Below are 22,966 nucleotides of genomic sequence, written 5' to 3'. Positions count from 1 at the left end.
GGTCGCCTCAGACGCTAGGCCCGACGGAGGACGAAGCAATGGAGGCCGGCCCCGTCCCCAGAGGCCTGCTTTTCTCGCTCCTCCTCGAACCGGTTGTGGTGAAATGTTGCCCGCCCCCCTCCCATTTTCGTTTAGCATCCTTGCTTGCGGCGGCCATTTACTGTGCCGGCTCACTCCGCTTCCCCCCCCCCCCCCCCGGCCCGTTCCCATCGAAGCAAAGAGGACCCCGCGGAAGTGGAGCGATCCCTTTTTCCGTGGAGCGCACACTGTGCAGAACGCTGGACTGAGGGGATCTCCGGCGGTTCTGGCGGATGAAACTGGGGAACGCACGTACGACTGGACTGTGAGCTCGTTGTGGGCAGAAATTGTCTCTTTATTGCTGTACTGATTACAGCAATTTATTGCTGTAGAACCTGATTACCTGTATATAATAATAGTTGGCTTAATTATTAATTATAATTAATAATATAATTAACAGAGAAGTTGTGACTTGCCCAGGATCACACAGCAGACATGAACCCATGACCTCTGACTCCAAAGCCCGTGCTCTTTCCACTGAGCCACGCTGCTTCTCTCCCTATATGTATATATGTTTGTATGTATTTATTACTCTATTTTATTTTGTTAGTATGTTTGGTTTTGTTCTCTGTCTCCCCCTTTTAGACTGTGAGCCCACTGTTGGGTAGGGACTGTCTCTATATGTTGCCAACTTGGACTTCCCAAGCGCTTAGTACAGTGCTCCACACATAGTAAGCGCTCAATAAATACGATTGATGATGATGATGATATGTATGTTTGTACATATTTATTACTCTATTTATTTATTTATTTTACGTGTCCAAACCTATTCTATTTATTTTATTTTGTTAGTATGTTTGGTTTTGTTCTCTGTTTCCCCCTCTTAGACTGTGAGCCCACTGTTGGGTAGGGACCGTCTCTATATGTTGCTAACTTGTACTTCCCAAGCGCTTAGTACAGTGCTCTGCACACAGTAAGCACTCAATAACTACAATTGATAATGATATGTATATATGTTTGTACATATTTATTACTCTATTTATTTTACTTGTACATATCTATTCTTTTTATTTTATTTTGTTAGTATGTTTGGTTTTGTTCTCTGTCTCCCCCTTTTAGACTGTGAGCCCACTATTGGGTAGGGACTGTCTCTATGTTGCCAACTTGGACTTCCCAAGCGCTTAGTACAGTGCTCTGCACACAGTAAGCACTCAATAAATACGATTGATGATGATGATATGTATATATGTTTGTACATATTTATTACTCTTTATTTATTTTACTTGTACATATCTATTCTATTTATTTTATTTTGTTAGTATGTTTGGTTTTGTTCTCTGTCTCCCCCTCTTAGACTGTGAGCCCACTGTTGGGTAGGGACTGTCTCTATAGGTTGCCAACTTGTACTTCCCAAGCGCTTAGTACAGTGCTCTGCACACAGTAAGCGCTCAAATACGATTGATGATGATATGTATATATGTTTGTACATATTACTCTATTTATTTTACTTGTACATATCTATTCATTTTATTTTGTTAGTATGTTTGGTTTTGTTCTCTGTCTCCCCCTTCTAGACTGTGAGCCCACTGTTGGGTAGGGACTGTCTCTATATGTTGCCAACTTGGACTTCCCAAGTGCTTAGTACAGTGCTCTGCACACAGTAAGCGCTCAATAAAGATGATTGAATGAATGGATGAATGAATTGGATACACCATCAGAATATGGTGTATCGGAGAAGCAGCACGGACTAGTGGAAAGGCCAAAGGCCTGGGTGTCAGAGGACCTGCGTTGTAATCCCGGCTCGGTCACTTAATAATAATGGCATTTACATGCTGTGTGACTTTGGGTAAGTCACCTCACTTCTCTGAGCCTGTTACCTCGTCTGTAAAATGGGGACTTACCAAGCACCATGAGGTACATGGATTGTGCCCAACTTGCATCTACCCCAGCACTCAGTAGTGTCTGGCACAGCGCTTAACAAATGCCATTAAAAAACAAACAAAAAAACCGGGATATACCATCAGACTGTGGTTTTGTTTTCTGAGGCAGACTCCTTTTAGGTCTGGACATGCCAGCATTTAGATAGCAAATGCAATTTATTTCCTTCCCTAATGATCTGGCACCTTTTTCCGGTAAACCCCAGAAAATGGGAGAAAACGGGGGTGCAGACACAGAGAACAGGAGTGCTTCTCCAGGGTTGTAATTCTGTTTCAAAATACTCGTCAGATGCAAGGCAGGATGCGGTTAGGGTGATGGATTATTTTCTATAAGCAATTTTGCTTTTTAGTGATTAATAAAAATTACGGTTAATGTAGCCGAGAATTAAGACAAAAAGTGACAATTCTGCTCTCAGATAGTACTTTTTCCTCCAAGGACCCAAAAGGACTTTATGTATTTTCCTCACTTACTTTCCTACTATTCCTGTGAGATGAGCATATATAGAGAAGCAGTTTGGTCTAGTGGCTAGAGCACAGGCTTGGGAGTCAGAAGGACCTGAGTCCTAATCCCGGCTCTGCCACTTGTCTGCTGTATGACCTTGGGTAAGTCACTTCACTTCTCTGTGCTTGTTACCTCATCTGTAAAATGGAGATTAAGACTGTGAGCCCCATGTGGGACAGGGACTAGGCTAATTTGCTTGTATCCCCTCCCCAGTGCTTAGTACAGTGCCTGGCACATAGTAAGCATATTTAACAAATACCCAAATTTTTACTGAAAAGGAGGAAGGGTCCACAGCAGTTTAAGACTGGAATCAGGTCTCTTACTGCTCCTGCTTACTCTTTTCATGGAAGGGAGCTACTCAAATGTACAACATAAATTACAGGTTCACAAGACCGCGATATAATTTGAGTGCCAAGAATAGGCCTCATACTCAGAATTATATTGTAATATCTTTCCGGGAAGTTTTCAATCGTAAGGTACAATGCAAATAATGGGAACAATATGAGTTATATTGAAGAAATGGCAGAAAAAGGGGATTCTAATCAGTCTGTCGTCGGTGGGTCCAGAAAACTTCACAAGTTCTATCCAACATCTGGACTGCTTTAATTGAAGATGAACGTTTTTAACCCAGTAAGTCTCAATGGCACAGAACCGTTCAAATTTGAATTTCTTTTTCTCCATTCCTTGAAACGGAGAAATGTGTGGGGAAGTTCTGGAGGGAAATTTCAGATTGGGGGAGCGCTGTGGTCACACTAAGCATCGTCACAGATGCGTCAGAACTAAAGGGAGCCCTGCTGTTGATGCAGTGGAAAGAGCCCGGCTCCGGGAATCGGGAGACTTGGGTACTTGTAGCCCCGGCTCTGGAAGTTGAGGAATGCTTGCTGCGTGAAGGTTTCTGATTGAAGAGCCTCCTAGGATGTTCTCTGAGGTGGACATGCCCAGTGGGAATCCTGTAAAATCCTATGGTTAACAAGGGTGGCAAAGACCACGGCAGCTATCAAGAAAAGCTTTTAATTCTAATGCTGTATTTTGGAGGTGACAGATCTGAATCCCCCAAGAGACCACCACGTTTGGGAACTAAGGCCATATCAGTAAGGAGAAGGAAAACAGCTAACTTTTAACCTTAAAAAAGCTGGGCCCAATACTCTCCACATGAACATCAGTCAATTGTATTCATTGGGTGTTTATTGTGTGCAGAGCACTGTGGGCTTGCTTGCTTCGAGGGAGTACAATATAACATCTAAGCACACTGGCCCTTGGGTGGAGAGTTCTCTTCTACCACCCCAACACCTGAAAATGAAAAAGACAAGGGTGGGGGGAGAGAGAGAGAGAGAGAGAGAGAGAGAGAGAGAGAGAGAGAGAGAGTGTGTGTCTCTCTCTCTAAGACCATACTATTTCCAACAGTGCTCTGGGAGAAGGGGGGGAAAAACTAGATCATCATCATCAATCGTATTTATTGAGCGCTTACTGTGTGTAGAGCACTGTACTAAGCGCTTGGGAAGTACAAGTTGGCAACATATAGAGACAATCCCTAAAGCTATTAACTCTCTCAAGTGGGGAGACTAAGTAGTTGTCTAATCATGAACGGTTAGTGCTTTCCCCCCAAAACAGCTAGAGACCACAGTCAGTTCCTCTGGCCAGATAAGTAGCGTGTCTTCAGCGCCTGAAAAACCAATGGCTTGTTTTGAGGTATCATTTAGCAATCTGTATTTTACCAGAGGCTGCCCTGGGATGCACGGTCCCCAAGAGCGATCAATACAAACACCAGGATCCGGGGAGTTTTAGAAAACTGCCTTTATTCTATTAGTAGTTGGAAAAATTAACTGATACAGAAAAAGAAGAGTTTAGTCAGCTGGAATGAGAAATCTGTTGAGTAAAGATTTTGGCCATCGGTGGAGATAACTCATAGCTCAAAGAATTCAGCGATCTGAATGGGAGGCAACTGAGCAAACTTCTGAAATGGCCAAACACCTAAATGGTGAAACAAAGTTCTCATTCATTTAGCAAAGCTCCAGGGGCAGGCAGGTGCTGCCGTATTGGTGCCAGGGGGAGTAGACAAACTGGGATGTCTGAGAAGGATCTGAATGGCCGTCTCTCTTTGAAGAAACTGGCAAAAGGGGGTTTTAAATGCTCTTTTCCATTTGACTACTTTCAAATACACTTTCTTAAAGAAAAAAAAAACCCACCAAAAAGCCAAAACCACTTTCTGCAGAGATTACAAGTGTAAGTATTAAGAAATCCAATTATACCAAAAATACTACATCTAAACTGGGGTAAATATATTTATTTTTTGGTAGCATACATTAAGTGGCACTAATTACACAGTAACTATAAGATAACTAATATGAAACCACAGAACTGTAACTTTTCCACAGCTGCCTAGGGATCAGTCCTTTCAGGCTGACTACATTTTCACACAATTGAATACCCCAGAGCTACACCAATGAAAAACCGTACAAAAGACACTGCTCTGAAGTACCTCCGGTCCCCAGAGTGCCTTGCAGCTGATGACAATAGGACAGGTTAATTATAAAATAGTTACAGCCCAATCCACAAGTTACCAGCTTTACTCTCCTCCTAAAAAGCAAGAAATGAAAGAATTCTCTTGAATTAGTGCCTGGCGTGTTGGGTGGGAGTGAGAGGGGGGTTTGTTACAGGACTGTCAAAATGACCCTGGAGTGCACAGATGTACTGGATGCAGACTGCTGTTAACAATCATGATTGGCTTCTAAATACTGGTAGCAAGATGATTTGTAAATCTCAAGTAAATTATAGATAAATGAAAAAGGCCAGTAATCATACACTAAGATTAATAAACAGCACTTCAAAAGTTAACCAGGCAAGGGCTGTGCTCTCTGCCACATTTTACAAGACAAGGCACCCGGACTTTTTCTTGCCACGTCTGGCTTGCAAAGCCGCTCTTGTAGCCATTTCAAAAACTTCCCTCACACCATCTTTGGTCTTTGCTGAACACTCCATGTATCCAAATGCACCAATCCGGTTCGCCATATCTCTGCCTTCTTCGGGTTTCACTGGTTCCTGGTGGGGGGTGAGGGAGAGAAAGAGGAAAAAAACAAAGCGGGAAGTTCAATAATTGATGTCTAATAGAATAAGTTAAAGCATGCTTCAAAAGCTGCTAACTACTCCCCTAAACTAGCACTTCTTTTCCTGTTCCATGTAGATTAAAACCTGCAGATTAATTAATTACGGTATTTGTTAAGTGCTTACTATGTGACAAGCACTGTTCTAAGCGCCGATTAGAACCAGGATCACCGTCCTCCCTCCCTTCTGTGGGAAGCGGCAACCTGCATATTTGAAACCAGCCAACGTAAGACTGGAAGGCTGGAATGTAAAGGCACATCACTGTTTGAAAGATTAAAAATTAGGATGCTGTTCACAAAGTCGTTCAGACCACAAGATGCAGGTGTATCTGCAAAAATGCGTGCACGGTCTTTCCATCTGAGTTGAATGATGACATGTTCCAACTTTCACTCGGGGTGAGCAGGAGGAGGTGGTTGCAGTGGTGGTAATAGTAGTGACTCAATTATTAGTGCACTGACAGCCAGGTTTGTGATTGAAGTATGGGACGACCTCTAGTCTGTAAAGCTCGTTGTGGGCAGGGAACATGTCTGCTAACTCTGTGAACTGTACTCTCCCAAGCACTTACAACAGTGCTCTGCACGCAGTAAGTGCTCAATAAATACCACTGACTGATTGATCTCACGGTGGCTTGCCTGCCGGGGCAAAAGTAATAGACCTAATTTCATGAGACACAGGGATATCCAGAAGAGGACATGAGGAGTTGGGGGAGAATCCAGAGTGAGTCGAACGGGCATTTGAGGAAAATATTGGGGGCAGGTCAGACTGCCCATCAAACGAAGACGCTGACGGTTGGAGACGCCTGCCTACCGAGGAAATTGGTTTATTGGAATATTTAGCGGCTCATGAGGACCTCAGTATCATTGGTACGTCAAAGACCTGGTGGAAGGAAGAAAACTACTGGGATTCAGTGCTGCAAAACTACAACTATATTAGAAAAGATTAGGCATATTGGGGGAACTATGCTATTTAATATGACGGAGAGCAAACAGAAACATAAAAATCTTACCAGGTAAGAGGAGAAGTGCTTGCAATCCCTTTGGCTAGACAGTCCAGATTTAAAACAAAAAGATCACAGTAGGAGTGTTTGGAGGCCTACCTGACCACAGCGATGAATGTGATCACCTAGTCATAATGGGAGCCTTCCATTATGCTCACAAGGCTAATTCATCAAGATAGAATAACTCATCAAGGAAGGAAAATGGAGGCAAGAATTTGAATATGATAAATGACTTTTCTAGAACAGCCAGTCCTAGAATCCACAAGAAAAGATAACATACTGGAGTTAATTCTGAGTGATGACAGGCACTGATGCAAGACATATGTGGGAACACCATTCTGTAACAGTGACCACACAGGAAGATTTCATCCAAACTCATACATGAAATGACTGGCCCTCAATTTCATCCTTCTAGCAGTTCTCAAAGAACTCAGGAAGTTGAACTCCTGGAGAATGTATGTAAAATCTTGTTACAAATGGTCACTGTTTTAACGGGGTGACATCGTCACTGTAGTTTCCACCTGTAAGAAGAGGTGTGGAAGCGACGCGAGAGGTTTTAGACTAGCGAGGGTCACGTCCACATCTGGCTGCTTACTTGTTAGGAACCGATAAGTTCAGCATGAGTGGTTTCTTGGAAAACACCATTTTCAAGGAGGAAAGACAAAATGGGTTAAGGGGAAATCAGGTCTCATTCATCTACGGGAATTCTTTGAAGGGATCACGCCTGGGAATAAAGGGGAACCAACAGACATAATAGATATAGATCTATGAAAGGTCCTTGACAATGTTCCACAAAGGGTGGGGATACATGACCCCTTTGGGTCTGAAGTGTAAATAATGGGACTGCCCCCCACAGGGATGAATTTTAGGACTAGTTCTGTTTAGCATCACCATTAAATAAATGAGCTCAAACAGAGAGTGGGCCATAAACTCTCCAAGTAGGAAGAGGACACTAAGCTAGATGCGAATCAACTGCAGGAAGACCTAAAAAAGCTGAAATAGTTGGCTGAAAGAGGACAGATGAGCTTAGGTGTGAGCAAATGCAAAGTAACATCTAATGCTAAAATAATCAGCACCGACTCCACTGAAGTTGGCAGGGGAATACAGTGGAGCACACTTCTTACACTCCCCCGCAACCCCCCCGCCGCCCCTCAAATAGGCACTCTGGAGGCAAAGCTATTAACTTTTCCCCCCTAGTCTTTTGGACAGGGGAGGGTAGCGGTAGCTAGCTCACTCCGCCAATTCGAGCCGACCCGAAGTACAGCGCTCCTGAAACAGTGGTTCCTCATCTCCGGGCCAGACTCCCAGCCTTTCTGTATTCCCCACTGACTCCGGGGATGACGACAAGAATTTCCACCCCTAGAATCACCAACCCCAGAGATAACACACTCCTCAAAATTCCACCCAAAGGTCACCACTATACTCATAAAGAAACGGAGGTACCTATGTAAAAAAAAAAAAAAAAATCCAAATTATTATACGACGCTGGTTTCCAAGCTACCAGGGCTCATTAGATTGTAAGCTCTCTGAGGGCAGACTGTGTGGTTTTTACTTCTGTTGTGTGTTCCTAAGCATTCAGTAAAATGCTCTGCACATGGTAATGCTCAAATACTGATTGAGGAAAAATCTTGGAGTCCGTTCTTGGCCGTTCTCACAAATCATTGGTTTGATGTGTGCCGGCAGCCGAAAAACCCAACCAAGTGCTGGGCGTCATCGGGAAGGGGATAGAAGACAAAAGGTAGAGAGTTATACAAAACCATGATAAGCCCCCACCAATTCTGGTTGCTCCATTTTAGGAAGGACACGGTGCAGTTGGAGAAGCTAGAGGGCAGCCACAATGATTGAGAGATGGAAAAATCTGCATTTAAGGACAGACCAAAAACATCAGGACTCTTCAGTCTGTAAGGATGAAGGCTAGGGTGGTGGGGGTGGAAGAGAGGGGAGATGCACATAACTGAAGTTTACAAAATTTGCCAGGACAAATACAAAATTACTCTTTCGTAGATCCCAGAAAACTAGGATGGGGGGCACAAATTGAAGCTTGAAGTTGGTATGCTTCAAAGAAATAATTCTTCATTAAGAGAGTAGCACACATGGAATACACTGCCAAGGGAAGTCATGCAGGATGAAAATGTCAGTAGGTTTTAAAGGGTTCTGGGTACATTTATGGACAAGACAGCCATAAAGGATTCCTAGGAGGGAAAGTTAAGGTTATGGCTCACCCCTAACCATTAAGATAGATGTCAAGAAAAGCAATCATATGGTTCCTCCACGTATTCTGATACCACCAATGAAGACCAAAAACTGGCTCAGAAAGACCACTGGACCTTCGTATAACATTTGGTAAGGGTTGAAAAAAGTGGGTTTATTCTTCTGTTACTCCCAAGATAAAACTTTACTTATAAATCTATTGGAACAAATCATTAAATTGATGTTTGGCTCATATGTCACTTAAAAGTCTTCTGAACAGTTACCTTTAAGAGAGCTTTATCATGGCTTTAGAAAAAAAAAGTTGCTCACTAATTTTAAGTAAAAACAGGCTCCTCCGTCTCTAACCCTGTCAGGTTATCACTATTACATTAATTGATAAAAGCAAAAACTATACTTTCACCACAGTCACTCCTTGAGGTGGCCCTGCAGACTAAGGCCTGCTAAAATTCCTCTTCATAATGGTCAGGGAAAGGCTAACCTCTGAGAAGTGGAAAAAAAAAAAGGGAAGGAGTATTTCTTCCTTCATCCACCAAGGCACCAAATAGGAAGGGAAATAAAAGCTAAATAAGAGATTTATACTGTAGACCTTAGCTTTATTTCCTGTGTGCTGAATTTTCTCTTAGCACCCCTGAAAAAGCAAGAGGGCCGGTTGACAGATAATCAATGATTGATAGACATATCAATCATAAACATCAGCCAATATAATTCGCAAAGCAACTTGCCTGCTTCATCTTAGCCAGCTCCCGCCTTGTGTGCTCATCATTCCGCAAGTCCTTCTTGTTTCCTACCAGAATGATGGGTACATTAGGGCAGAAATGCTTCACCTCAGGGGTCCATTTTTCCGGGATATTTTCTGGAAAGGGGAAAAAAAAATTGAGTCAAAATTTTTAACTATGCCAAAACAGAGGAAGAACATTTTCTTTTCTAAGCAGTCCAATGCAGGTTGAAGGGGGTAGGGAGGAGGAAGCACCAAAATTGGGACAGTTGGGGCTTGAATGTGCTCACACTTTATGGTAGGGGGTCCCTCGGTTGCAATTCTCGGGGACTTCCTGGGTCTGATGCATGCATCTCTTAAGTGCCTGGACTTTTGGGACTTGTTATAAGTATTTGGCTAGTTTTCAAATATGCAATGTTCTCATCACGCCTCCCCATTCTTGTTTCACCTCTCCGACTCCCCCAACATACTGCTTGTTGTGGAACCATGCCCCAAGGCCCAGGAATAACTTGGCTGTTCCCCCTCTGGAAGACTTCTGTTTATACTTTTCAGTAGGGGCAACAATAATATGAAAAATTCTAATTGGTTAAAGGTAAAAAAAAAAAAAAAGATCTCAATCATGGGTCAAGCAGCAAAGGGGAGTTTGAACAAACTAAACTTCAGCACATTTTTCAATTTGAGCCGACATCTTTTTCAGGTCGCTGAGTCTAAACATTTACATCCACCAAAACCCAATAAGCCATGTCAAGTGGCCAGAGTACAATGGGTAGATTGAATAATAAACAGGGCAGGAATCCTATTATAGCAGAGATCACCCATATTGGGCTGCTCAGAAAAGAACATGCCCGCCTTCTGTTTTGGTATAACTGAGCACAGATCATCATTTGGATTTACTATTATAATAATAATAATAATGTAGTATTTGTTAAGTGCTTACTATGTGCCAGGCACTGTACTTGAAACTTGGATCTGATGATCTTTGTAAATTTATGGGAGTTCTCACATCTACCACACTCACAATGGTGGGAGCTGGGATGGAGGGAGTGAGCCACTTTGGGCCTTATTTCTGACAGGAACCCCCCACCCATTAATTGGATTGGCTGCCTTCCCCTTGGTCGGTCTCTCTATTCCTCCTTAGCCCTTATAATTCCAATGGCAGGCGGGGAGTTTCAGGAGATGCTAGGGATATGCTTTCCACTCATCAGTAGGGGCAACAATGATATGAAAAATTCTACTTGGTTAAAGGTAAAACTGGATTGGCTGCCTTTCCTTGGTCGGCCTCTTTATCCTTCCTTATTAGCCCTTACAATTCCAATGCCAGGTGGGGAGTTTCAGGAGATGCTAGGGAACCGCTGCAGCCACCGTGCATTCCCCTTGACATCCGGCTCTCTCCACCATGGCAAGGTGAGAGGATGAAGGGGCAACATGCCTTCTGAACTGTTAGCATGTTGGGACTGTCTCTGTGGCTGAATTGTACTTTCCAAGCACTTAGTACAGTGCTCTGCACACATTAAGTGCTCAATAAATATGATCGAATGACTGAATGAATGGGGTTGGGGTGGCAGTGACTGTTGTGACTGATGGAAGAAGGTGAGAAACATGAACTGTTTCACCATTTTGTTTTGAAGCTCCCATAGGATTTATTCTCGCCTTGCCCTTTTATGTTGTTTTTGTTATTGTTTCCCTTTTCCTTATAAATCCATTCCCCACTTAGATTGTGAGTCTCTTTAAGGCCAGGGACAGTGCCTATTTCTCATCCGTGTACTTTGTCCCAGAGCTCAGTACAGTGTTCTGCAAACAGACGGCAGGTTAATAAATACTATTACTGCTACTACTATGAATATGCAGCAAAACTGATCAGGGACCCCTCTTCCATTCATGGCCTATACCACCTAGGGGACATTCGGACGGAAGAAAGAAGTTACTATAAGCAACTAAACGGCAAGAAAATTATCTTTTGCCTTCTCGGATATACCAGTACTAATTTAGGCATATATATGTCATCTGGCCCCCGAGGTCCTGCCTTCAATCAGCAAAGGCAGCAGTGCAGGCTGTAAACTGAAACCAAGGCAGATAGCTTTAAAAAGAAAAAAAGTAATTAAACAAGTGGAACAGGGTGGAAAGCTTTGTTCCCTAAGGTTTTCAGGCTGAAGGTCAGGATCATGCCGAGAGAGTCACAATACAAATGAGCAAATATGGTGAGAGTAAGGGGGAAACAAACAAAAACACACACGCTGCATGGCAACGGATAAGCATCGAAGGAGCAGACCTTGGAAAAATGTGCCTGCCAGCCCATTGATGACTGCATATTCAACCTTGGAAATAATCTTGTGCTGGAACAAAGGATTGAGGAAATTGTTCCAGTCTCCCACTCTAAATGGTTGATTTGGGAATGTTACTCCCAGATACTCAGAAAGCTTATGATCTTGTAACCAGTACCAAGGTTCTAAAAACCGGGAGCAGACTAATTTTTGGCCTCAGGGTCAACTGACAACAGAGCTCAGAGAAATCAAGTTGTCCCAAATTTCATATGTAAGCCCCGCATCTCCACATGGATTATAGAGGAGGAACTGGATAAGGCTCTATAAAGGTCCTTCAACTCCTTTCTTCCAGTGGCAGAAAAGGAGAGGAAGTTCTAGAAAGCAATGCCATTACTACCTCTCCCGCCTGTCCTTTTCGCTACTGTCTCCCTGGCATAAGGGAGAGAGAGCCGCTGACAGTGTCATTGCCAGGACTTGCTGGCCTCAGTATTATAATAATAATGGCATTTGTTAAGCGCTTACTATGTGCGAAGCACTGTTCTAAGTGCTGGGGAGGATACAAGGTGATCACGTTGTCCCACGTGAGGCTCACAGTCTTAATCTCCATTTTACAGATGAGGTAACTGAGGGTCAGAGAAGTGACTTGCCCAAGGTCACCCAGCAGACATGTGGGGGAGCCGGAATTAGAACCCATGACCTCTGACTCCCAAGCCCGTGCTCTTTCCACTGAGCCACGCTGCTTCCTAGTCTCAGGAATCCATAAAAAATTCAGCAGTCCTAATGTGAGCAACAAGTCTACGGGAGCTCAGTGATTTTCTCTTTTTAATTGGCTCCATTTCTGAGTTTGAGGGGAGGAGCTCAAATTGAAGGCATACATAAGAGGTAGGGGTTTTTTTGCTTAGCTTTTTTATGGTATTTTTTAAGTGCTTACTGTGTGCCAGACACTGTATTAAGTGCTGGGGCAGATAGAGGATCATCAAGTTGGACACTAGCTGTTACCTTATCTGTAAAATGGGGATTCAATACCCATTCTCCCTCTACTTAGAATGTGAACCCCATGTGGGACCTGATTATCTTGTATCTACCCCAGTGCTTAGTGCAGTGCCTGGCACATAGTAAGCACTTCGATACTGCAAATTATTATTATTATTATTATTATTAGGTCATGGGGCTAGATGGTTCGAAGGTAACACCAGAACTTTTTTTTAAAAAAAAAAACAACACACAAATTCCGGTATTACTATGTTCACAACAGGCAGAACGCTTCCTATTCTCCTGCCTCCTCTTGTTATTTTACCATATTAAATACTTTATTGTTGCAAACTCACAAGAGACACAAAGTCCTCTTGTTACATCAGAAGAGACCCTCCTTAATTCTTCCACTGTGTTATATCCAAATCGTGTAATAAAAACATGTGTTATATCAAATTGGGAGTGTGCCCTACTGAAAGACCAAAACGTGAGGCAATTCAGCGTGGTCTTACAGGGTAGAAGAACACGGGCCACGGTGAATGACATTCAATTTCCTCTTTCTCTTAGTGACATGGGCAGAAGACAGTGGATTAGGGTGTACTTTGACCACAGAATTAACCACCCCACACTCCCTACCATTAAGGTACCTTGCCAGAAGGTTGATTCACGCTCTCTGGCACCCGCCACCCCGTCCCTCGAGAAAATAGGGAGTGAAGAGATGGACAGGGATGTGAAAGGAAAGAGTTATGATGTCCTGTTTAAACAGAAGTGTTGCATGAACATTTTTAGAAGCGCTTCACAGGAACTCTTTCCTAGGGCAGCTGTTTGAAATAAAGCAGTTCTGGAAGAAAACTGTTGAGAAGCTTCCTCTAATGGGTGGTGCCCCATCTACTAGCCCAGCAGGAGCATCTACAAACCACAATAATGTGTCACAGAAATGGGCAGAAAATGCAGGAAAAGCTGGAATGCTCATTTCTGGAACAATGATTCTTTCACAGACAAATGGTACGTACTTATCTGGAGTGGAATACTTCAGACAGGAGTACCTATGCTTCTGTTTACTGCAGTCTCTACTGCTATTTTTAGAAGCTTCCCAGTTTCATCTCTACGACTTCCATGACAATCTTCCCTTATCCTCCCATGAGTTGCACAACTTGAAAAGAATCTTACCAAAGTTTTACTTTCTATTTAGTGATGAACAGAGGAAAGAATTCAAGAGCGCTGCCCAGCATTCCGTGTTATGACTAAACTGGAAGTTAATGTCAAACAAATAGAGCTTCCCACTATTTGGTGTATGGAAAAGTCTTGGTGATATGATGACCGCGAGGCTTCTAAACACCCCAAATTAATGAGCCGGACACCACCGTATTCCTTAAACTAGAAGGAACTGACATTTCTAGTGGGGAAAAAAGTTACTTACCTAAACTATCAGGACTATCAATTGAAAAACACATAAGTATAACATCCGTATCTGGGTAGGAAAGAGGCCTAAGACGATCGTAATCTTCTTGACCGGCTGTATCCCACAAAGCCAATTCCACCTAAAAGAGGACGAAAACAAGTCAGCCAGGTGGAAGTAAAGAATGAAGGTTGGGGGGGTCAACAAATATAACTACAAAGGTTGAATAAACTGAATTGCCTAGAAACACTTTTCCACCAAGGAGAAATGCACTTATGTATCAAAGAAAAATAAATGTCAATAAAAAGCTTTTTTGCTTTTAGATAGTATGGGCAACCTTTCAAATACTCAACAGCTGTCCCTAAAATTTGGCCATTGATTTTACCTTTGTTCTACTGTAGCCATCAGTGATGTGGAGTGATGTAGTAGCAAGACCATGAAGAAGCCCATACCAGATTGTGGGCGAACGCTAGTGGAAGGAGAGGTGGAGGGTCTGACATGTACTGAATGTTTTCGTAGAAAAATAATCCGAGCAGCAGAGTGAAGTATGGACTGATGTGGGAAGAGACAATAGGCTGAGTGGTCAAAAAGGAGGCTGATGCAGTGATCCAGGTGAGATAGGATGAGTGACTGTATTACCATGGTAGCAGTTTGGAAGGAGAAGAAAGAGCAGATTTTAGCGATGTTGTGAAGGTGAGACCGACGGACTGAATATGGGGGTTGAATGAGAGTGAGGAGTCAAGGTAACGCCAAGGTTTACAGGCTTGTGAGATAGGAAGGATGGTGGTGCCATCTACAGTGATGGGAAAGTCAGGTGGGAGGACAGGGTTTGGGTGGGAAGATAAGGAGTCCTGGACAAAGATAAGGAATTTTGGACATGTTAAGTTCGAGGTGACGGTAGGACATCCAAGTAAAGATGTTTTGAAGGCAGAAGGAGTTGTGACACTGGCGAGAGGGAGGAGAGAGATCAGGGCTGAAGATGTAGATTTGGGTATCATCCATAAGGAGTTGATAGCTGAAGCAATGGGAGCAAATAATAATAATTAATAATAATAATGGTAATTGTGCTATTTGTTAGGTGCTTACTGTGTGGCAGGCACTGTACTAAGCGCTGGGGTAGATACAGGTTAACCATGTTAGACACAGTCCGTGTCCCACGGGGGGCTTATGGACTTTATCCCCATTTTACAGAGGAGGAAACTGAAGCATAGAAAAATGAAGTGACTTGCCTAAGGTGACACAGCAGACAAGTGGCGGAGCCAGGATTAGAACCCTGTTCCTTCTGATTCCCAGGGCCGTGCTCTATCCACTAGGCCAATATGTCTTCCCCTAAGAGTTCTCTTAGGGAGTGGGTGTAGATGGAGAATAGAAGGGGACCCAGAACTGAACCCTGAGGGACAGCCTCCCACAGTTAGGGGGTGGGAGGCAGAGGATGAGTCCGCGAAGGAGACTGAGAATGAACGGCCAGAGAGATAAGAGGAAAACCAGGAGAGGACAGTGTCAGTGAAGCTGAGGTTGGATACAGTTTCCAGGAGAAGGGGGTGGTCCATAGTGTCAAAGGTAGCTAGGAGGTCGAGGAAGATTAGGATGGAGTAGAGCTTGCTGGATTTGGCAAGAAGATCATTGGTAATCTTTGAGAGGGCGGTTTCCGTGGAGTGAAGGGGACCCAAGCCAGATTGTAGGGGATGTCAAGGAGAGAATTGGAGGAGAGGAATTTGAGATAGCCGGTGTAGACAACTCGCTCAAGGAATTTGGAGAAGAAAAGAGGGAGACGGGGTGACAACTGGAGGGAGCTGTGGGATCAAGGGAGGGTTTTTTTCTTTTGGATGGGGAGACATGGGCATGTTTGAAAGCAGTGGGGAAGATGCTATTGGAGAGCGAATGGTTGAAGATGGTCGTTAGGGAGGGCAGAAAGGAGGGGGCGAGAGTTTTGATAAGGTGCGAAGGAATGAAGTCGGATGCGCAGATGGAAGGGGTGGCTTTTGAGAGGAGGCAGGCGATCTCCTCTAGAGATACTGCTGGGAAGGATGGGAGAGCTGAAGAGGGGGCTGAAAAGGGGAGGGACTGAGGAGGGGCAGGGGCGATTTTAGGGAGCTCACACCTGATGGTGGCAATTTTCTTTAAAAAGTAGGTGGCCAGCTTATTGCGGGCAAGGGGCCTGAGGAGAGTTAAGAAAGGTACGCTGAGAATTGGGAGTGCTATTGAAAAGAAGGCACTCTATTGAGAGGTTGCCTTTATTAGTGCAAGTTTCAAAAGGGAATATTTCTCCTGCTCTAAGACGAGACACCAAAGATAGTTTGGCCCTAGGGCAGGAGCGTTTGCCACCAGCTTATATCAGAGAAATACACCAGGGCATTCCGCCTGGCATGCTAGTTTCTGCTGTAGATTGCAAGCCCTGTGATGGACAGGGACTGTATCTGACTTGATTACATGTATCTTCCCCAGTGCTTTGAACAGGGCTTGACACACAGTAGGCTCTTAAATACCACTGTTTTTAGTATTATTTATTACATTGGCCATTACTGCCTGCCCCACTGTTCTGGGTTCTATGCAGTTTTTCCTTCTATGTGCATTATCACTCGTAGATCCCTACTAGGGCTCCAAAGTAGTAGCCTTAAGGAGCAGAGTGGTAGTAACTCAGGAGCATCTGAGCTGCTGAATTGGCAGTGGCCCCACTTATTTCCCTCACACTCTCTTTTGGAATGACACAGCCACTAAAATATGTTGCTGGGGCCTCGCTTAGACTAAGCAATACTAGGTGACGGGTAATCAACATGAATCCCATCCTCCTGCCATGAGAGCAATGGCTTATCTGTGCGTCTCACTGAGTACAGTGCTTATTTCTCAATAGGATTTATTAAATTTCCACTCATTTTTCCCGAGAGACTGTCAAGAGTAAAGCCAGCTATTGCAATGCACCTACCTGTTTCCCATCCACTTCGATATCAGCTACATAGTTTTCAAACACCGTGGGAACATAGACCTCAGGGAACTGGTCTTTGCTAAATACGATCAGCAGACAGGTCTTCCCACAAGCACCATCACCAACTATAACCAACTTTTTCCGGATGGCAGCCATTGCTGGAAAAAAAACAAAAATAAATGCAGCTTGATATTCAAACACGCCTGTCATACCAACCATTTCACACAACATCCACTTTCCCTATAGAAAGACCTCATTTTGTATTATCACATTCTGGTCTCAGAGTATATACTGATAGTTTTTTTTATTACAATCCTTAATTAGCTTATCTGTGTTGGGTGAAAAACTTTGCCCTCATCCCAGAACACCACCCGTCTCTGGCAAATCACGGGTTATGTTGGATCACCCAGGCTCTTGCTATGCTATTATTCCCTAGGTTTGAAAACAAACCTATGTGAATCAATAGGAAGCAGCTTCAAGCTACCATTTCTCCCCTCTTCAAGAAGTTATCCTTTAATGTTTGTCATCTGTATTTGTGTTTCCCTTCCCTTCTGTGTCTGGCACCAAGTCCCCACTCCACCCTTATTCTTAGACGGTAAATTCCCTTGGGGACCAAGGATTGCTTCTATACATCCACCGTGCGCTGCTGCCGTGACTACTACTACTACTACTACTATGACATTTTGCTCTCTGGATGGCAATCAGAATGCATCACTCCTCTCAAAAAAAACAAAACAAAACCCCAAAACCTCCAATGGCTACCTACCTTCTCTCCACACCAAGCAGGACTCCTGCCGACACTATTCAAGGCTATTAGCTGTCTCCTCACGACGATTCCATTATCTTCCCCTGCTGCATCCCCACTTGCTCTCTTCAATCCTCCAAAGCTTACCTCCTACCTGCACTTTACGCCTGTCCCTCTGCATGCAATCCCCTCCTTCCTCAAACCTGCCGAACCCCCTTCAAAATCCTCAAAACCAAACCACCCCCCTGAAAAACCAAAACCAAACCAAAAAAACCACCTCCAGGAGACACTCCCTGCCTAATCCTCCCCTCCCCTGATGAGGCTATCCCACTGGCCACTTTAGTGGTTTTTGTGTACTTCTGTTACGAGCTGTAATTGTTCTCTTTCTTGTTCATGATGTTTCAGCCTACCTCCCCCATAAGACTGTAAACTCCTTGAGGACTGGGGCTGTGTTTTCTACTTTTACTGTACGCTCCTAAGCACCCAATACAGAAGGCGCATGAAGTAGGTGACCAATAAACACTGATTCTTAGTGCCGTTTGAAAGTGCATCCATTGCTCTCCAAGTGTTCCATCCACACTACGGCTGGAAACATTTGTCTTTACAGAAGCCTATTACATTTCTCTGGTGCTCTGTCTGGGTGTTTTGATTGGGACTGACATCTTTCTCATTCTGCCATACTAAAGGAGGATGGCTAGAATTGGACAGGGGAGGGAGAAGATAAGTAAAACTTTCAGTATAGGACGGAAGATTCTAAGAAGTAGACTGGGCCTCTCTGCATTTCCCCTTGACTGCTCCAGTTGTCCACGTGAATTCTGTAAAAGCAGCTGTAACCTCCTATAGGTCTCTCACAGACTCAGATGCCATTCTCATTTCATTAAAGGACGATCTGGTATTCTCAGAACAGAAGTGCCTGAACCTCGCCTGGTAGCCATTAACGGCCAGTTCCTGCTCTCGCCACTTGTGCAGAAATTGAGACCAGCACTCAGTTTCCTCTTTTGAGTAAAGGGACAGCTCTCAAAATGGAGGCACTCGGTTTCCCTCTTGTCTTTTCTCAGAACTTTTAGGCGGTGAAGCTTGAAGCTATGATTAAGCACTCTTTCTTCAACCATTTGTTTAAATGGCTACACTTCTGAACATTCATTTTATTTCCACACCAGTAAATGCATTTTTAAACCAGCTTTTGGTAACCTTTCACTTAATCGCACCCTAGGCAGCATCAACGGGTATTAGGTGGTGAAGGAACGCCTTCAAAGAGACAAGTGGGTCAAACTGTATTTACAGGAGCCAGCTCCTTTTTACCTGGCCCCTGCTTTATATTTCACTTCCCAACCCACTTTGGGCCCTGGCTAGGTTCCCTCCTTTTCCTTCAGTTGCCAGGATCCTGCTGTCCCAGGGGAAGACATAATAATAATAATGATGATGGTATTTGTTAAGTGCTTACTATGTGCCAAGCACACTGTTCTAAGCGCTGGGGGAGATACAAGGTAATTGGGTTGTCCCACTTGGGGCTCACAGTCTAGGCACAGAGTGGCTTGCCCAAGGTCACACAGCAGACAAGTGGCAGAGCCGGGATTAGAACCCACATCCTCCGACACAGCAGGGCTTTACATGATGTCACTCAGAACATCCTCAAGCACCTCTGAAACTCCCCTACAATCCTGAGTCCTGAAAGAGCATTTGGTATATAACTAGAGCAACAGTTAGAGCTTGTGTTCAAAGCCCTTCTTCGGACTCCCATGCTCATCAACAATCATCTTGCTGTTTGCCTCGTCCTCAGTTCCAGTGGTCAAATGGATTTAAGGGATATGGGAAACCCATCCTACTCCTCCCTTCCCTGCCCCCTATTCCTACACCACACTTTCACACTTCTTCATTAGGGAGATGATTTTTGTCATCTCTGTACTCAGCAACAGCTGGATCAAAAAAGGGAAAGAAGGGGGTAGTGGTAAAATGCTACTCATTTCTCTCAGGACCCAGGTTGACAGGCGGCGAGAGGAAGAGGCCTAAGGAGTTTTTGGCTCATCCCTCTTCCCCAAAAGCCAATCTTTAACAAGTAGGGTAAATCAGTAAAATTTCCTCTTTTCATGGCAGCTGAAGCCAAAATTTCAGTTGTACGCAGGAAGAGACCAAAAGACGAAAAACAAAACAAAGAACAGTAACAACAACAACAACAAGAGAGAAGCTGGGCTTCCTGAAATATCTTTCTAGTTCCTTGTCTTTTGCTGGTCCTTAACTATGCAGACATTTGAGATCTTAACTGTGGACAGGACATACATTTAAAAAGCAGAAAACCCACATCCCTGGATCTTGAACATTTTGCTACTGCTACACCTGCCTGGTCAATTCAACCAAATAAATCATTCTAAGTGATTTAATTTGTGGGGAGATCAACTAATTCCCTTACCAAAGGATCACAATAATTGCTGGTGAAAATACAGCCGCACAAAGTAACTCATCAGAGGCTACTGCTATACGCTAGTTTTTAGCTTCCCACATTTGTGTTCTGATAGCTGGAACGTGGATCGCTACATAGTTCTCCCTGCTTAGCAGTTGTAATGAAAGGAATGAAAGCATTGAAACCAATATATCGGTGACTAGCTTTAGAGGATGTGCTTTCTTAAAAAATTGTGTGTGTGTGTGTGTGTGTTTTCGGGGGAAGGGCACAAGGGTAAAATGGTGAAAAATGTATTCATGGGCCAAGTGGTCTATGCGAACTAGGTAGACAAATACCCATATGCACACAGGATCTAAGAGTTTATTAAGAACGATCAGGGATGGAATCAGGGCTAGGGGTGCCAATTTTTCATTTCAGGTACGGTGCGGGGCAGGGTGAAAAATGAAACAGACACACATAGGGAAAGCAGCCAGGGCCCAAAGGCCAGAGCAGAGCCCTGGAGCCCCATCGCTGATCCAGCTTCCAGTTGGCCCAAAGCAGATGGAGATGGATGGAGTGGAAGGCCCAAAAGACCTCCTCACTTTCTCTACGGCTAGAGCCCTTGATGACGGGCACGTGCCAACACAAAGCCTGTGGACAGGAGAGCTGGGTGGAGTTGTGCCGAATCGGGAGGAAAGGGGATGGGTGTGACATCAATGGTTTAAAATAACATGAAGGACAGATTACTGATTGTCCTCAAGCCTGTGACTTGCAGCTGATCGCCTTTCCCGTTTTTGTGTTTCTAGGGCATTCCCATTTTTATTTGCAAATTGAAAGGAGGGGCCGTTTTGAGCCCCTCCTTCAATGTCTTCAATAGCTATATTAATCCAGGGAAATACTGTGCAAAAATTTAAAGAACAAATGTTACCTTGCGATTTGAAGGGGTTTGTACTACACTGCGACAAAGGAAAGAAAAGGGTACCTACTCTACTATAAATTAAGTTAGAATATTCTTAGGGAGCAAGATTGCTTGTTGGCTTGTCAGGGCTTATTTGTACTACTGCATATGCAGAGTATAGACTTTTCAGGCTTATAAAGAAAGAGCCTGGGGATAAGGATTATCCCCAGGCAAGCATTATCTTTTTTGAGTTTGGGGAAAAATCAAGTTTAAGTGATTAAAAACTAGGTTTTATTTTCACTTATGATTTACAGACAAAAAACTGAGTAGTGAGTATTTCTTGTGTGCATAGAACAGTGCTTTGCATGTAATAAGCACTTAATAAATGCCATTATTATTATTATTATTTGGAATATTACTCTTTCAGCATTTGCAAATGGCTAGATGAATGCTTAACATGACGGCTAAATGTTGAGACAAAAAGCAAAATTAAGGCAACCTCGTTCAATTTAGGAAACTGAACTCCAATATCAATACAAAACTGAGTAATATCCAAATCTCGGACTTAGGGGAATAGCTTTATAAGAGCACCTCAACTTATTTCCAAAGCACTTTTCCATTATTTAAGTCATTTTTGTCCTCACAACATCCCTGTGAGGTAGGGAGAGGCAGATATTACCACCCACATTTTGCAGATGGGGAAACTGGGGCACAGAGCAGTCAAGTGAATTGCCCAAAGTCACCCAGCCAGTAAATCGCAGAGGATCTGGGACTGGAGCCAGGGTCCTCTGAGCCCCGGACCTGTTTTTTTTTTTCCACCGAAACACGCTGCCTCGCCTTTATCTTGGCGTGAGAAGAACGATGACATTCACATACGAGATATGCAAAAATTGACTGGGGATGCCTGCCAGCTGAGGAAATTCCATACTCTTTAGAGAATGGGAGAAGGGAATTATTCAGAAAAGGATACATTAATGTACATAAAAATTGCTAAACCCACTTAGAGGTCACATTGCAAAGGGGGAATGATGGGAAATGGTGGGGGTAATGATGGGAAAATACAGGAAAAGCAACCTTTAAAAAACTGTTTAGCTACATTCCATATTCTATAAGTAATCCATTTGATGTGGATACATCAGAATAAAAATGCACTGCTACTCATCTCCATAATGCTTATCAGGGAGAAGCCCCAAAATATTTCAGGAGTGTTTTTTTTTTCCCTCCATTAAGCACATTTTCATTACATTCTAGGTGCCTGGTTTAAAAAAAAAAGGAGGGGGTGTAGTTACCTGTTGTCTAAAGGCAAATCTGCCACTTGCCACAGGGTTAGTCTCAGGGAGGCAAGTTTTGCAACTGCAAATAGGCTAGTACGCCCCAACAATATCACTCAGAGATACAGGGAGAGGGAGGAAAGAAGTCATGGTGGATAATTTTGGGTGGAAAAGAGCTTGGAGAGTAATTGCTGAAGGCTACATGGCCCAAGAACTGTTGCTCAGATTTCCACCTCTACCCAAATGACCCATTCTTACAAACTAACTGAGCTCATGACCCCCAAAAGTTAAATCTGCTATTGACTTTAGAACCAAGGTCTGTTATTATAATACTTAACTTGGGCTAAATTTTTAGGAAATGTCCTCATCCAAAGCCCTTCATGGAACTGCGTCATCTGACTCCAGCTGCACAGCTAGAGTCTGGTGTGGTTTCCTCTCTCAAAATGGCAGGTTGAGTATGTGTTAAAGAATTGAAAGGCAAAGAGGAAAAAAAATATAGCGAAGTATGTGTCACCTTACTTACTGCTTGCACTGTTTAGTCTTGCCCATTAAGGAGACAGCAGTTTCCTTGAACTCAGTGGGACTAAAGATTTGTTCAATTATCTGGGACAGGTACATGCTGAATTTTGGTTGATTAG

General features: G+C 43.6%; 1 protein-coding gene across 2 annotated transcripts in view; it reads right to left on the bottom strand.

Annotated features, from left to right (window-relative positions):
- Nucleotides 1–4,236: 4,236 nt before the first annotated feature.
- The window catches only part of RHOA (ras homolog family member A), a 68,940-nt gene continuing 50,210 nt past the window's right edge, over nucleotides 4,237–22,966 (bottom strand). For both annotated transcript variants that reach the window (XM_038772662.1, XM_038772660.1), the window contains 4 exons: nucleotides 17,038–17,195; nucleotides 14,136–14,256; nucleotides 9,490–9,620; nucleotides 4,237–5,496 (listed from right to left, as the gene is read on the bottom strand). In XM_038772662.1, coding sequence (XP_038628590.1) covers nucleotides 5,323–5,496; nucleotides 9,490–9,620; nucleotides 14,136–14,256; nucleotides 17,038–17,193 — 582 coding nt within the window. In that variant the 5' untranslated portion in view covers nucleotides 17,194–17,195 and the 3' untranslated portion in view covers nucleotides 4,237–5,322. The remainder of the gene's footprint in view (nucleotides 5,497–9,489; nucleotides 9,621–14,135; nucleotides 14,257–17,037; nucleotides 17,196–22,966) is intronic.

The sequence above is a fragment of the Tachyglossus aculeatus genome, chromosome X1, assembly GCF_015852505.1.
Source record: "Tachyglossus aculeatus isolate mTacAcu1 chromosome X1, mTacAcu1.pri, whole genome shotgun sequence".
Lineage (NCBI taxonomy): Eukaryota > Metazoa > Chordata > Mammalia > Monotremata > Tachyglossidae > Tachyglossus > Tachyglossus aculeatus.
Note: the sequence above shows the minus strand (reverse complement) of the source record. Positions and strands in the feature narration are given on the sequence as shown.